The sequence below is a fragment of the Bombina bombina genome, chromosome 5 (assembly GCF_027579735.1).
Source record: "Bombina bombina isolate aBomBom1 chromosome 5, aBomBom1.pri, whole genome shotgun sequence".
NCBI lineage: Eukaryota > Metazoa > Chordata > Amphibia > Anura > Bombinatoridae > Bombina > Bombina bombina.
In genome coordinates this window covers 1040630628-1040648548 of record NC_069503.1, presented here as the reverse complement: position 1 = coordinate 1040648548, position 17921 = coordinate 1040630628, and the positions used below count along the sequence as shown (strand labels likewise).

At 38.1% G+C, this 17921-nt stretch overlaps 1 protein-coding gene across 1 annotated transcript in view; it reads right to left on the bottom strand.

Moving 5' to 3' along the window:
- Nucleotides 1-4515: 4515 nt before the first annotated feature.
- Nucleotides 4516-17921, bottom strand: part of UTP23 (UTP23 small subunit processome component) — a 41097-nt gene continuing 27691 nt past the window's right edge. The window contains exon 3 of the mRNA XM_053713198.1: nucleotides 4516-4965. Within this exon, the coding sequence (XP_053569173.1) occupies nucleotides 4594-4965 (372 nt within the window). The 3' untranslated portion in view covers nucleotides 4516-4593. The remainder of the gene's footprint in view (nucleotides 4966-17921) is intronic.

Sequence of the window (17921 nt, the reverse complement as noted above, 5' to 3'; positions counted from 1 at the left end):
TCCAACTTAAATTTAAATGCAATCACATCAGGTTCAGCTTGTTGAGAAATGTTCCCTGAATCAGTAATTTCTCCCTCAGACAAAACCTCCCTGGCCCCATCAGACTGGGTTAGGGGCCCTTCAGAAATATTATTATCAGCGTCGTCATGCTCTTCAGTATCTAAAACAGAGCAGTCGCGCTTACGCTGATAAGTGTTCATTTTGGCTAAAATGTTTTTGACAGAATTATCCATTACAGCCGTTAATTGTTGCATAGTAAGGAGTATTGGCGCGCTAGATGTACTAGGGGCCTCCTGAGTGGGCAAGACTCGTGTAGACGAAGGAGGGAATGATGCAGTACCATGCTTACTCCCCTCACTTGAGGAATCATCCTGGGCATCATTGTCATTGTCACATAAATCACATTTATTTAAATGAATAGGAATTCTGGCTTCCCCACATTCAGAACACAGTCTATCTGGTAGTTCAGACATGTTAAACAGGCATAAACTTGATAACAAAGTACAAAAAACGTTTTAAAATAAAACCGTTACTGTCACTTTAAATTTTAAACTGAACACACTTTATTACTGCAATTGCGAAAAAACATGAAGGAATTGTTCAAAATTCACCAAATTTTCACCACAGTGTCTTAAAGCCTTAAAAGTATTGCACACCAAATTTGGAAGCTTTAACCCTTAAAATAACGGAACCGGAGCCGTTTTGAACTTTAACCCCTTTACAGTCCCTGGTATCTGATTTGCTGAGACCCAACCAAGCCCCAAGGGGAATACGATACCAAATGACGCCTTCAGAAAGTCTTTTCTAAGTATCAGAGCTCCTCTCACATGCGACTGCATGCCATGCCTCTCAAAAACAAGTGCGCAACACCGGCGCGAAAATGAGGCTCTGCCTATGCTTTGGGAAAGCCCCTAAAGAATAAGGTGTCTAAAACAGTGCCTGCCGATATTATTATATCAAAATACCCAGATAAAATGATTCCTCAAGGCTAAATATGTGTTAATAATGAATCGATTTAGCCCAGAAAAAGTCTACAGTCTTAATAAGCCCTTTTTGAAGCCCTTATTTACGATCGTAATAAACATGGCTTACCGGATCCCATAGGGAAAATGACAGCTTCCAGCATTACATCGTCTTGTTAGAATGTGTCATACCTCAAGCAGCAAGAGACTGCTCACTGTTCCCCCAACTGAAGTTAATTGCTCTCAACAGTCCTGTGTGGAACAGCCATGGATTTTAGTGACGGTTGCTAAAATCATTTTCCTCATACAAACAGAAATCTTCATCTCTTTTCTGTTTCTGAGTAAATAGTACATACCAGCACTATTTCAAAATAACAAACTCTTGATTGAATAATAAAAACTACAGTTAAACACTAAAAAACTCTAAGCCATCTCCGTGGAGATGTTGCCTGTACAACGGCAAAGAGAATGACTGGGGTAGGCGGAGCCTAGGAGGGATCATGTGACCAGCTTTGCTGGGCTCTTTGCCATTTCCTGTTGGGGAAGAGAATATCCCACAAGTAAGGATGACGCCGTGGACCGGACACACCTATGTTGGAGAAATGGCTTACCGATCCCCATGAGGGGAAAATGACAGCCTTCCAGCATTACACAGTCTTGTTAGAAATATGGCTAGTCATACCTTGAGCAGAAAAGTCTGCAAACTGTTCCCCCCAACTGAAGTTATCTCATCTCAACAGTCCTATGTGGAAACAGCAAACGATTTTAGTAACTGCTGCTAAAATCATAATCCTCTCACAAACAGAAATCTTCATCTCTTTCTGTTTCAGAGTAAATAGTACATACCAGCACTATTTTAAAATAACAAACTCTTGATAGAAGAATAAAAAACTACAACTAAACACCACAAACTCCTCACCATCCCCGAGGAGATGCTACTTGTTCAGAGCGGCAAGGAGAATGACTGGGGGGGCGGAGCCTGGGAGGGACTATATGGACAGCTCTTGCTGTGTGCTCTCCTTGCCTTTCCCTGTGGGGGAGGAGAATATCCCACAAGTAATGGATGACACCGTGGACCGGACACACCAATGTTGAAGAAATAAGGCTTACTTACCCCAGGACACTCCTCTACATGTAGTAGATAGCCAAACCAGTACTGAAACGAGAATCAGTAGAGGTAATGGTATATATAAGAGTCTATCGTCGATCTGAAAAGGGAGGTAAGAGATGAATCTCTACGACCGATAACAGAGAACCTATGAAATAGATCCCGTAGAAGGAAACCATTGAATTCAAATAGGCAATACTCTCTTCACATCCCTCTGACATTCACTGCACACAGAGGAAAACCGGGCTCCAGCCTGCTGCGAAGCGCATATCAACGTAGAATCTAGCACAAACTTACTTCACCACCTCCACGGGAGGCAAAGTTTGTAAAACTGAATTGTGGGTGTGGTGAGGGGTGCATTTATAGGCATTTTAAGGTTTGGGAAACTTTGCCCCTCCTGGTAGGAATGTATATCCCATACGTCACTAGCTCATGGACTCTTGCTAATTACATGAAAGAAAATATAGCAATGTGGAATGTTCAGGCTTCAGAGTAAACCGGTAAAAGATTGACACTTAGATGCAAACTAAGGTTTGTTGCAGGTTCACAGTACATAATATTATATAAAGCTGTATGTCAGTATTAAGCACAGTTTATAAACAAGCTGCAAGTTTAGGCATTAATTACTGTTTGTGCATATATTGGAGAATCACATGAAAGCTTTTAACTGAACACATAGATGCAGAGTTCTGAATATGTTAACATATTTGCAGCAGGATATTTCAGCAATGACAACTTGTAGCAGAGAAATAGTTATACAGTTCTGAGTAAGATGCTGTTGTTGTAATTAGAGAGTGATGATAACCAAAAGCATACTTGTGATTTATAATAAAGTTCAGAGTTTGTTAAGTAGCAGAGTCCAGGAAACAGAATGAAATTATTTGGATACTTGCGATTTGATGATTTTAAGCATTGGTAATAGAAAATGCTGTAGCTTGAAATAGTTGGTAAATTCATGCAGGAAACAGTCACAGACCTCTGTTCAGGATCACAACTTCAAAGTTAATGCAAAGAACATTAGACCTGAGAAGGCTTAAAAAGAGGCTGAGGGAATCAGGTGCATGAATGATTAATCAGGCAGGCGGGCAAGCTGAATGTAAATACTGACCAAAACCAGCAGTCGGTGAAGGAAGGCTTAAAGGGATAGTGACATTAGGCTGAGATATGTTACAAGCAAGGACTACCCCGCCATCTTCCAACTGCTAAAGCCACCATTACTCTTACTAAAGAGGATTACATGGACACAGCATAGCCCCAATCCTTGCTTGTAGGGAAAAGTACCCATTAAAGTATTAAATATCTTCAGACACCATCTTCGCACATCCTCATGATGTACAAGCAAAGAATGGCTGGGGGTTTATGGAAAGTGGGAGTGATATTTAACAGCTCTGCTGGGGCGTTCTTTGCCTCCACCTGGTGGCCAGGAGTTGAATTCCAACTAGTAATTGAATTTATTTGTGGACTCTTCATGCCATTGGAAAGAAAACAACTTTGCAGTTTACTTTCATTAGTTATTACTATCCCTATAATTTAAAGGGACAGTAAATGCCTTTACTTGTATCCCAGGTGTGTAAATTAAAAGCGGACTTTAACCCTTTGATTGCTAAGCACTTTCCCACCTGGGTGCTAAGCTTTTTTTAAGTTTTTTTTTATTTTTTGGGGAAAAAAATAACTTTTTTTTCTCTGATCCCCAATACTTACACTGATGGAAAGGTTAGACGATTACCTTTCCAACGGTGGGTCTTGGGGGTCTGTAGCTGCTTAGATGCCGGAGATACAGGCTTCTAAGCAGCATGCCCCCTGCTCCTATACTTAACATTGGGGTAGGAGCGGGTGGGAGCCCCCAGATCTCCCTCAAGGTGAGAGAGTGCTAGCGACTCTGACGGCTCAGAGCCGTCGTTAGCACTCAAGGAGATATATATATATATAAAAATAAATAAACACACTCCTAGCAGGCTCCCCCAGCTACCCTCCTATGCCCGCAGTATTTGTGCTAGTTCTGTGAAGAGGTGGTTCAGTCGATGACAAAATTGCCCATTGACTCGCCTATTTATTTTCGGGGCACTAATTATATTTGACTTTGATTGAAAATCAAAATTAAATTAATAATACGGATAGAGCATGCAATTTTAGACAACAATCTTCTATTATTCAATTTGTTTTGTTCTCTTAATATCCTTTGTTAAAAAGCATAACTTGGAAGGCTCAGGATCTACTGATTGGTGGCTGCACATATGCCACATGTTACTGCAGCATCCAAAACGTTCAGCCCTGTAGTGCATTGCTGTTTCTTCAACAAAGGAAACCAAGAGAATAAAGAAAATTAGACAATAGAAGTAAACTAGAAAGTTGTTTAAAATTGCATACTCTATCTGAATCAGTTTAATTTTGACTTTCATGTCCCTTAATATTGGGTCACAAACAAATAATAAAGAGGCAAAGTGCTAATATGTATATATATTTTTTATTAAATATAAAAGCAATAATTCACCTCCATTTTCAACTGCTGCAATTGCTATAATTCTACATTATCTGTAAAGTCCCTTGTTCAACCGACTTCCCTCGCTTCCTTTTCCTCTTTCGTTTTGCTTTCTCAGTAGCGGGTGGTGTTGGCTGTACAGATTTTTTCGTTTTCTTCTTGCAGCTCAGTGGATTAGGGCCACTAATTCTTTTTCGTTTCTTCCCTTTCCGTTCAGGGATGGTTGCCACCCCTTGTTCATCCTTTAGGGTCTCAATGTTTTGTTTCTGATGCTCTGGCACAAGTTGATCTACCTGAGCGGCTTGGATATAGGTCAGAGATTTTGGTGACGGTTTGTCCAGCACTATAGTGTTCTGAATTATAAACATCAGAGGGATTCCTGCCTTCTTCTTTATTTTTGCTGCCAAATCCCGATCCTTTCAGGGAAAAAGAAATAAAGTTGTTATATGTTTAGACGTTAAATTTAATTTTAAATATTTTAGCTGTATGCATTAATATTTACAGACACACAGGGAATATGATCCAATACCAAGATTATCATTGCACATTTTAACTAAGTATGTATCACTTTGCTGATTTTATATTATTATATTCAATGGCTACTCCACCATACAAGGCAACAGTATAAAATGGTAAGAATGCCAGCCAACCTAAACGTTTCACAATTAATTTCTGGTGTAAAATAAGAATGCTAAAATAATGTCTCATGTCCCACCATAGTAACCTGTCTTGGCTAAGCACCAGGGAAATGTCTGTTTTATTAAGAGAAAAGGGCTCTAAAATAGACCTCATCCCCTTATAAGAAGAGCAAGAGTGCCACAATTAAAAAGGTGAAGTCTTATATAAATTCCAATCGCCCTACATTATGTATTAATTTATGGTGGAGCAGCCGGTCTAAAAGAGATCATATCCCCTTAAATACAGCATAAACCACACACACAATTATTGTTTTTCAAATGAGGTATCTCAAGCACCTACAGATATCAGGTTATTGTCATATAACTTTTATTCACCAGTCTAATAGCTGATTTTCATGTGCCCTGAGTTTTATTAGAGACCCTTGCACCTTTATGTAACTATTAAAATGGAGAGACACCGCTTTCAAATAACTTGCTTCATGCCCTGGTGCCTATTAAGTGGTCATATCTGATTACCTGATAGATATCTCTCCATATATACACACACATATCTCTCTCTCTCTCTATCTTTCTCTCTCTCTATCTCTCTATACACACACATATATATATATATATATATATATATATATATATATATATATATATATATATATATATATATATATATATATATATATATATATATATATATATATATATATATATATACACATACACACATACATACATACACATACACACATACATATACACACACAAAATCCAAGGTGTTTAAAAGCAGCCCTATCTTTGTCCAGCTGCTTGGTCATTGGTATAAAAGCAGTAGTCTATTTAAAATGACCAGAAGGCATGGCAAAGAGTAAATCGCATTAAAACAAAGCTAAAGCTGACCAAACATGAAAATGTGAAGAAAAAAAAAGTAAATTTATGCTTGCCTGATAAATTGATTTCTTCTACGATACGACAAGTCCACGGATTTCATCCTTACTTGTGAGATATTATCCTCCTGCTAACAGAAAGTGGCAAAGAGCACCACAGCAGAGCTGTATATATAGCTCCTCCCTTCCCTCCACCCCCAGTCATTCGACCTAAGGTTTAGGAATTTAGGGATTGTTTACCTTTATTCCAAGCCTGGTTGGGTCTCCAGACTGATTTGGATTGAGCAAAATTCCCTTCCTGCTTTGTGGAGGAAGAGGAAGCAGAGGGTACTCCTTTAACCTCTTAAGGACATATGACGGAATTTTTCCGTCATAAAACAATTGAGCAAACTGAAAGCTGTGTCCTTAAAGGGTTAAAATTACAAAAGGAACGAAAATTATTTTGTTTACCCCTCATCTTAACAGACTTATCCTGAGGTAGGGCATGTCCTTTACCTCCAGTAATGTCAGAAATAATTTCCTTCAATTCAGGCCCGAATAGGGTCTTACCCTTAAAGGGAATAGCTAAAAGCTTAGATTTTGACGACACATCAGTAGACCAAGATTTGAGCCATAACGCTCTGCGCACTAAAATGGCAAATCCTGCATTTTTCGCAGCTAATATAGCAATTAGAAAAGCGGCATCTGTAATAAAATAATTAGCTAGCTTAAGAGCCTTAATTCTATCCAAAATGTCCTCTAAAGGGGTCTCAACCTTCAGAGACTCTTCTAGAGCATCAAACCAAAAGGCTGCTGCAGTAGTAACTGGAACAATGCAAGCTGTAGGTTGTAAAATAAAACCCTGATGAATAAATAATTTTTTAGAAGACCCTCTAACTTCTTATCCATAGGGTCTTTGAAAGCACAACTGTCTTCAATAGGTATAGTTGTACGCTTAGCCAGGGTAGATATAGCTCCCTCCACCTTAGGGACCGTTTGCCAAGAGTCCCGAATGGTGTCTTATATGGGAAACATTTTCTTAAAATTAGAAGGGGGAGAGAACGGTATACCTGGTCTATCCCATTACTTTTTTACAATCTCCGAAATTCTTTTAGGAACCGGAAAAACATCAGTGTAAGTAGGTACCTCTAGATATTTTTCCATTTTACACAATTTCTCTGGTGGTATCACAATAGGGTCACAATCATCCAGAGTTGCTAAAACCTCCCGAAGTAACAGGCGTAGGCGTTAAAGCTTAAATTTAAAGGACATGACGTCCGAATCTGTCTGAGGTAACATATTTCCTGAGTCTGAAAGTTCTCCCTCAGACAGCAATTCCCTGACCCCCAACTCAGAGCACTGTGAGGGTACATCGGAAATAGCCAATAAAGCATCAGAGGATTCAGCATTCAAATTAATACCTGACCTACTGCGTTTACCCTGTAACACTGGTAATTTAGATAATACCTCTGTATGGGTAGTTGACAAAACTGCAGCCATCTCCTGCAGAGTAAAAGAATTAGACGCACTAGAGGTACTTGGCGTCGCTTGAGTGGGCGTTAAAGGTTGTGACACTTGGGGAGAATTGGATGGCATATCCTGATTCTCTTCAGATTGAGAATCATCCTTAGGCACACTTTCTTTACCTAAAATATGCTTTTTAAAATGTAAGGACCTTTCAGTACAAGAGGTACACAATGTAAGAGGGGGTTCCACAATGGCTTCTAAACACATAGAGCAATGAGTTTCCTCAATGTCAGACATGTTGAACAGACTAGTAATAACCATAGTAGTCGTTAAACACTTTTATTATTAATTTAAACAATTTTTTGAAAAACGTGTACTGCGCCTTTAAGAAATAAAAAAGCGCACAATTTTTCCAAACTGTCTAAAAATGTTAAAGAACGCTATATAATTAACTACACATATTCAATAGTGCCAAAAATTATTGCACCCTAAGAGCAAAGGGTGAAATTAACCTCCAAAAGAAATTTATAGCAAAATATATATTTGATTTGAAAAAATGACCCCTGCACCTCGCCACAGCACTGCTGTGGCGACTACCTGCCCCAAGGGTACTGCAAAATGACTCGACAACAATCCGGTTAACAGAACATTAGTTTAGGCCCAACCGGAGCTAATGCCTGCTGCCTTCTCATAGTAAAAGCGCGCGAAAATAGGCCCCGCCCATCATGGACGATGTTCGCATTAGCCTGTACAACCACATGGGAAGCGGTTAGTAATAAAGCCATGTGGTCCCCTAAGCACAACACAAATATGCAGCCATACTGATTATTTGAACCTTCAAATAAAAAACAGTTAAGCTGCCACTCCCAGTGTCCCTTTATATATGCTGCAATAAGCCCTTTATATATGCTGCTTTACAATGCCCAGTACTATGTCAATAAAATAAATAAACACAGGATTTTCAGTAATACCCTTTGTTTACAGGTCTACTGCTTACCCCTTCCCTTGCAGGGAAAAAAATGTCAGTCAGTTCTGATATACCAAGTCTCCTCAGAAATAAAGGACTGAACATACCTCAATGCTGCTTGTAGCATGAAACCGTTCTCCACACTGAAGATTTCTCTAGTACTACCTTCAGAAGCTCTGTGGGAACCAACATGGATCTTAGTTACATCTGCTAAGATCATCAACCTCAGGGCAAAAATCTTCTCCATATCTCCATGAGAAAAATAGTACTCACCGGTACCATTTAAAAATAAAAAACTTCTTGATTGAAGAAACTAAAACTAACACCTCACTTTACCTCTTCCTAGTACTAACACAGGCAAAGAGAATGACTGGAGGTGGAGGTAAGGGAGGAGCTATATATACAGCTCTGCTGTGGTGCTCTTTGCCACTTCCTGTTAGCAGGAGGATAATATCCCACAAGTAAGGATGAAATCCATGGACTCGTCGTATCTTGTAGAAGAAAGAAGAATTGCAAAAAAGGATATGACCTTACTATATTATCTCTTTGGTACATCAGCTTTTTAGTTTAAAGAAAACCCTGCCTGTTTACTAGAAACACTTCAACATTGATTTGTATTAATTGTAATACATTTACACTACCAATACTCCAATTTTTAGACAGTATCACAACAAAGAAAAAGGATATATATCTCCTATTTTGCACTTAAATTGCTTTCCTAATTAAATTCTTCTTGAGCCTTTCACTAAAGCTACACTATCCTCACCGAACACAGCATCAAACTAAGAAGATAAGATTTAAGACATATCCAGTTGATGCATTTACAATGAATTAAACCAGGAAAAACAAAAAACATAAAATGTGTATGCCAGATATATTAAGAATGTTAAACCCTTGATGTATTTCATTTTCAGACAAAAGGAAAATGAATAGGTAACTAGTTTCATATGCAATATACCAGTGACCAGTATAATCTATACATAGATGATTATTTTCACCTGAGCACTAAAATATCTTGACTTTTAATTGCTCTTCTAGAGGTGTGCAAAAATAAAATATACATAAGATTAAACAAGTGTCACTAAATTTACAAGCAATCTTTTGAATAAGTATTATCTGCAACAGATTTCTTTTACCAGAGTCAAATTTCTAAGGAATTTAGAATACCTTAGACTAAGGACCTGATATTCGAAATCTCGCCACCGCGGCAAAATATTCTAAGAAGTCCCGTAGGTACGACGAGGCCCTTTAAAAAAAAAAAAAAAAAAAAATTGAAGCACAAGTTATATATGAAGAAATGTTTATGTTGCTATGTAGTGTTCATTATGTGAAACAGAGACTCCTATATTATAATACAAGGTCTAAAAAAAAAATCCCAAAGATTATGTGCAATTTCTCTCCATGCCAGCGAGACTTTGAATATCAGGCCCTAAGTAACTATTTCAAAAAGTACATTGAAATTAAATATAACATCTATTCCATTATTATACAATGGTTGTCAGCAAACACAGTTTACCATTGAACTTTTTTTTTTAAACTTTATTTATTTAGAAAAGTAAAAAGAAATTGAGGGACATTTGACAGATCATCTTAGAGTTGCAGTCACTACAAACATTGAAACCATTACAGAAACTTGGTCCACTACTTATTTAAATGCTAAGATGTGAAAAAGATATTTTCCTTTTGGGAACGAGGATTTGTAGACAAAGCTACAGCCAAAACTGGAACAATTTGGTGTGCGAACAGATCTAATTGGAAGAGCTTTTAATTTCTTTAATAAAAAATATGTATTAAACAATCCTGAACTTACGGTGCACAGCTCATGTTGCGCATGTTTTTGCATGAATGGTTTAAAGTGAAATGAAACCCCAAAAATGTATTCTGTGATTCAGAGCATACAATTAAAAAAAAAAAAAAGTTTCCAATGTACTTCTATTATCAACTTTGCTTTGTTCCCATTGTATTCTTTGTTAAAGAGATACCTAGGTATGGGATTGGAGCGCTACATGGAAGAAAATAGTGTGCCATCTAGTGCTCTGGCAAAAGGATAGCATTCTTGCAAAACTGCTGCCATATAGTGTTCCAGACACATGCACACTCCTGAGTTTTACCAAGAGAACAAAGAAAATTTGACAATAGAAGTAAATTAGAAAGTTGTTTAAAATCGCATACTCTATCTGAATCATGAAAGGACAAAATGTTCAGTGAAAATCATATAACCCTGTGCCTATCACAACTGCCTATTTATATATGACACGTGATACGGAAAAAAAAAAAAGTACACTATTAGCTGGTCATAAGCACAGGCTAAATATGTTTACAAGCAAACGATCATCACTGTTCACGTTTCGTCTTAAAAAAATAACATGAGAACAAAGCAAATTTGACAATAGATGTAAATTGGAAACGTTTGTAAAATTGCATGCTCTGTCTGAATCAAAAACAAGTTGGATTTCTTGTCCCTTTAAGCCATACTTAGAAATTAGCTATGAATCTATGTATGTTTACAACATTTCAGTTGGGCCTATGACATTTTGTTATGACAAACTTCTAAAATTCAGACACACAGAATTGATATTCCCTACACCTAAAATTATTTCTGCCTTTTTACAAAGGATATCACAGTCACAGAATTTTGTGAAAAGTACCTTCAATTGATTTGTTTGTGCTTACCCATGCAAACAAAAACGTTTTTTTTTCAATAAGTTCTAAAAATGCTTAAACTTCCACAATTCCTATTTTAATAATCTAAAGGGACACTGAACCCAATTTTTTTATTTCGTGATTCAGATAGTGCATGCAATTTTAAGCAACTTTCTAATTTACTCCCATTATCAATTTTCTTCGTTCTCTTGCTATATTTATTTGAAAAAGAAGGCATCTAAGCTTTTTTTGTTCAGAACTCTGGACAGCACTTTTTTATTGGTGGGTGAATTTATCCGCCAATCAGCAAGGACAACCCAGGTTGTTCAACAAAAATGGTCCGGCATATAAACTTACATTCTTGCATTTCAAATAAAGATACCAAGAGAATTAAGAAAATTTTATAATAGGAGTTTATTAGAAATTTGCTTAAAATGTCATGCTCTATCTGAATCACAAAAGAAACAATTTGGGTTCAGTGTCCCTTAAAGGGACATGAAACCCACATTTTTTCTTTAATGATTTAGAAAGAGCATGTAATTTTAAACAACTTTCTAATGTACTTCTATTATCTAATTTGCTTCATTCTCTTGATATCACTTGCTGAAAAGCATATCTAGATATGCTCAGAAGCTGCTTATTGGTTGCTGCACATAGAGGCCTCGTGTGATTGGCTCAGACATATGCATTGCTATTTCTTCAACACAGGATATCTAAAGAATTGAGCAAATTAGATAATAGAAGTAAATTGGAAAGTTGTTTAAAATTACACGCCCTATCTGAATCATGAAAGTTTAATTTTGACTAGACTGTCCCTTTAAGTTTTTAGTGTTCTAGGCACTCAGTGTACATTAATGCACTTTTAAGGATCCTCATATAGTAGGTTGATCCCTAATGTATTTAGCAAAATAAGAGTGAAATATTAGCGTCCATAGCGATGAGCGTCGGCATGTTATAGTGTGTGCAACACAATGACTGTGTGGAATATAGCGCTATCTGGAGTCTGCTCTTTTATCTTCTATCAGTAACTGTAAAGGCCACAGTTTTCAGAATTAAATTAGAAGAAGTGCGGGGAAAATAAATAATAAAGTTTGTTTATTGCATATTGTAAAATGTATATTGCAGTCTCAAAGTGTTTAATGCCCTCTTAAACTATACATCTCAAATATTACAAATGTAATAAAATATACAAATTAAGTAGATATGTGAGAGGTTTCAGATACCGCAGAATGCTGAAGGCGGCAGCCCCTTGTGCCGTATGGCTATTTTCAAGGCCGAATTCTGTGTGAAACTGCAACATACTAGGTAGGATCTGTACAAATCCAGATCCTAGTTTGTGGCTGTTTCCCAAGAATAAATTTGGCTCTGAAAATAGTCAAAAGGCACGAGTGGCCGTCTTCATCCACATTCAGGAGGTATCTGAAACCTTCGAAAGCACATATCTAAAAATAAGTATAATTTGAATACAAATTTGATGTAACAATTTGAAGTTTTTTTGCTTTGTTTAAACTATAGAAATATTTTTTTTTTACCATTGTGAATCACACCAGATGATTTCCATTGAGCTTGAAGTACAAAAGCCAATGACACTACTATCTGTTATTACAGACTTATTTCCCTTGTATTACCTTTTATTGTGTGGATGATAATAATGGGTATAGGTGCTGTGTATTAACTTGACATATGGGACTTTTAGTTGACAAAGAATCCAATAGAATACACTGGTAGCATAATGTGATCTAATCCCATTATGTAACAGACTTCTGAGTTCTACCAGTGTATTTTATGTAGTGGATTATTTGTCCACAATAAGTCCCAGATTTTTAATCATAAGGAAACAGCTCATACTGAGCTGAGAAACCAGTTGAATTTCTGTTTTTAGAGATTGTAACTGCTTTTTTAATAATTGTTTTTATACAATAAAATAATTTGTATACAATTGGAACAAATTCTTTTTGAAGCTCCTTACAGCGTATCTTAAGTTTGATACTCTTTTCCAAAGAAAGAGTAAGAATTAATTCTGTGCAAGATCAGCCATCCAGAGGCAGGGGCACGGGATCGGAGTTGAGGGAGCTGAACAAGCCCAAGCTGAATCCCCAGCTCAGAGAGAACAGCAGTGCTCTGCAGTTGGTGAAAGTCAGCTGGAGGGTTTAAGATCCAGCCTGCTTTTTCAAGACCAATTCAAACTTAGTGCTCAACTAAATGTGAATGTCCCATTTTGGGGTTTTCTGTTACACTAATACATTCTTTAAATCTGGTTGGGCTATGAAGAGCCTTCTTGTTTTTTTGTTTGCATAATTTGAATATGGCCGTTTTATGTTTTTTTTGTGTCCTTTGCATTCATGGAGCACCACTGAAGTAAAGCCACTTGGAAACTTTCAATCTTTGGATATGGCTCTGGTTTAATCAATCATTAATATCTTAGTTTTCACTGTAGATTTGTTTAACCCCTTAGCCACATTGACATAGGTACTTTGCCTTGCGTACCCTGTTGATGTAGTAACCACGTACAACTTTCTGCCTTATGCTGTGGTCCCGGCTATCAGTTTAGATAGCTGAAACTGCAGCCAGAGGCAGAAGGCATCTGTTTTCATATGGTAGGGGAGTGCTGATTGTGCTCACTTTACCATATGACGACAGATCGCTGATGCAGACAGTGACACTCTAAGTCACTGTCTGTAAAAGGTGGCCATGATACGATGGGTAGTGTGGGAGAGGAGGGCGGACTGCGCATCACAGGAAGGGGAAGGAAGAGGGCTTCCCTACCTACAGAAAAAATAAATTGGGGAGGGAGGGATATCGCTACACTATATATATATATATATATATATATGACAAACGTTTCGGCACTTCAAGTTCGAGGATTGTTATTACTTACAGACGGCTGGTACGGCCATGGGGTCGAATGTGGCACCCACTTACGCAAACATCTATATGGTATGGTACGAGCAAGAACTTATGAAGCCGTTTGAACACTCTCAAGTGATTTACTATACCCGCTACATTGACGATGTGTTCCTCATATGGAGAGGTGGGGAGCCATCATTGCGTGAGTGGGTGTCACATTTGAACCTCATGGCCAGTCCAATACAATTCAAATTAGAATTCAGCTCTGAGGGTGTGAATTTTTTGGACCTTAATGTTTTTAAGGTGAATGACTGGCACTTTGAGGTTCGGTACCAAGTTGTACACAACACCTACAGACCGGAATTCATTGTTACATGCTAGCAGCTTTCACCCTAAACACCAGAAAAAGGGTGTCCTCACCTCCCAGCTCACCAGGGCACTGAGAAATAATAGCGAGACACCGTTACAGAGGATTCAAATTAAGGAAATGGGCGAGAAATTGAATAAGAGGGGCTACCCTATGAAAGAGATCTGTGATATCCAAGAAAAACTATTGGGGCCAGATACAAAAATAGACACCAAAATCCTTAAAAAGGAGACATCAGAGCAACTCAATCTGATCACTACATTCACGCATGGGTGTGAACGCATATCGAATGCTGTACGCCGCCACTGGCCTGTGGTTGCTACTGACCCCACCTTACCATTTCAGAATACGGCAGCGCCAAGGTTGGTGTATCGGAGGTCTAGGAATTTGAGGGACATCCTCGTTAAATCTGATCCTGTGGACCACTACAAAACGGAGACTTGGCTGAAGTCATCAAAAAAGGGATGCTTCCCTTGTGGGAGCTGTACCACGTGTAACAGCATGTGTAAGGGAGATTCTTTCCAGCACCGCCATAAAAATCAGCGGTATAAAATAAATCATTGCTTGAGTTGAACAAGTACACATGTGGTCTATATGCTCACCTGTCCGTGTGCCTTAGTGTACATTGGAAAGACGATAACTTCCTTCCGAGATCGGATGGCAAACCATTGTTATGCCATCCGAGAGGCATTAAAAAACACGGAGAGTCGGACCAACCCGTGGCACGCCATTGTGCACAATTGAAACACTCTGTGTCCAGCATTAGATCCATGCTTATAGATCATATCCCCCCTAATCCAAGGGGAGGGGATAGAGGCAAGAAGTTACTCCAACGTGAAAGCCGATGGCCCCGAAGGGACTTAACACTACACTGGATTTCAGCCCTTTCTATTAAACATTTCTTTATTACAAAGTAGATTGGGTGATTTAGGGTGTCCGCTTGCTTTACATATATTGATATATCATATATGTATTTGTTCTACTATACTCCAATTTGCCTGAAGTAAGTAGGGGATTTGTAGTTCTTCTTTAATATTGTATTGGTTATCTATATGTAGTCTAAAATGGTATTGGAGCAGAATAGATCTGATTTGCAGATTTATTATTTAAGATATGTGTGGATTTATGGCTAACAAAATCACATTAGTAATATATGGTATGCATAACTATATGGCTCTAATTATTTCGTTTAGTCTACATATGGTTAACTTTAACTGTGCCTGATTCTCTGGGCCAATGTACAATATTAGTCATTTAGCTCTTCAACAAAAGCAGCCTTATGTAGAGAATACCCGGTGAGTTTGCGCATGATAGTTGTTTACTTGTTGCCGTTAGCAACAGTGCTGTGAGTCATTGCGCTTACTGTTTAACATGCGCACAGCAACACCGGATACTCCCTACCCTCTTGCTAATATGCCACTGGACGCCTTGACGTTGCTATGGCAACGCCGTGCCATGCGTCATCACGCTAGGCACGACTAGCGTGTCAGCATGACGTCAGTAGTGGACCTCCAGGATGGCGGTACGGAGGTTTGGCGGCAAAACATAGGGAGTTTGGATAAGTATATGTTTTTAACTATTTACATATTGATTTTTGGGGTGTAGAGCTGCACTGTGTGTTTTTTGTACCTGACATTGATAAAGGCACAATGCAGTGCCGAAACGTTTGTTTATTTTAATCTGATGAAATAAAACTTTTATATTTTATTATAAAGCCCAGTGAGTGCCTGCTGTTTGGATATACTGGGATGGATATTTGCAGTGCAATATATTATATATATATATATATATATATATATATATATATATATATATATATATATATATATATATATATATATATATATATATATATATATATAATAATGTGGGTACCTAAGATGACAGCACAAGTAAGAGGGTAAGGATTAGAGAGCTATTTGGAGGTGGATCACGGAAGTAGGTGGATGAGGAGGAATCCCTACACTACAGAAATTATCAGGCAGTGGGAGGATAATCTCTGCACTACAGCTAAAATTAACCTTACAAGCTATCTCATTAACCTCTTTACTGCAGCTGCAATTAGTGGCCTTGCAAAGCCATGTATGTCTGCTGTTTCTGAACAAAGGGTACCCCAGAGAAGATTTTACAGCCATTTGTCTTATGACTGTAGTAAGATCAAGCCTAGCCTAGATCAATATATTGAGTCGTCTATAACAATGCTTACCTGATAAATTTCTCTCTTGTGGTGTATCCAGTCCAAAGGTTCATCCATTACTTGTGGGATATTCTCCTTCCCAACAGGAAGTTGCAAAGAGGACACCCACAGCAGAGCTGTCTATATAGCTCCTCCCCTAACCCCCACCTCCAGTCATTCGACCGAAGACAAGTAAGAAAAAGGAGAAACTATAGGGTGCAGTGGTGACTGTAGTTTAAAAATAAAAAACACCTGCCTTAAAGTGACAGGGCGGGCCGTGGACTGGATACACCACAAGAGAAAGAAATTTATCAGGTAAGCATAAATTTTGTTTTCTCTTGTAAGGTGTATACAGTCCACGGGTTCATCCATTACTTGTGGGATACCAATACCAAAGCTTTAGGACACGGATGAAGGGAGGGACAAGGCAGGAACTTAAACGGAAGGCACCACTGCCTGCAAGACCTTTCTCCCAAAAATAGCCCCCGAAGAAGCAAAAGTATCAAAAATTTGTAGAATTTAGAAAAAGTATGAAGCGAAGACCAAGTCACCGCCTTACAAATCTGTTCAACAGAGGCCTCATGTTTAAAAGCCCAAGTGGAAGCTACTGCTCTAGTAGAATGAGCTGTAATTCTTTCATGAGGCTGCTGGCCAGCAGTCTCATAAGCTAACCGGATTATGCTTCTCAGCCAAAAAGAAAGAAGTTGCCGAAGCCTTTTGGCCTCTCCTCCTTCCAGAGTAGACAACAAACAATGCAGATGTTTAACGAAAATCCTTAGTAGCTTGCAAATAAAACTTTAAAGCACGAACCACGTCAAGATTGTGTAACAGACGTTCCTTCTTTGAAGAAGGATTAAGACACAGGGACGGAACAACAATTTCCTGATTGATATTCTTATTAGATACTACCTTAGGAAGAAACCCAGGTTTGGTACGCAAAACTACCTTATCTGCATGGAAGATCAGATAAGGGGAATCACACTGCAAGGCAGATAACTCTGAAACTCTTCGAGCCAAAGAGATAGCTACTAAGAACAGAACTTTCCAAGATAAAAGCTTGATATCTATGGAATGCAAAGGTTCAAACGGAACCCCTTGAAGAACTTTAAGAACTAAATTTAAAGGGACAGTCTAGGCCAAAATAAAACTTTCATGATTCACATAGAGCATGTGATTTTAAACAATTTTCCAATTTACTTTAATAACCAATTTTGCTTTGTTCTCTTGGTATTCTTAGTTGAAAGTTTAACCTAGGAGATTCATATGCTAATTTCTTACACCTTGAAGCCCACCTCTTTCAGATTGCATTTTAACAGTTTTTCACCACTAGAGGGTGTTAGTTCACTTATTTCATATAGATAACACTGTGCTCGTGCAGTAATCTGGGAGCAGGCACTGATTGGCTAGACT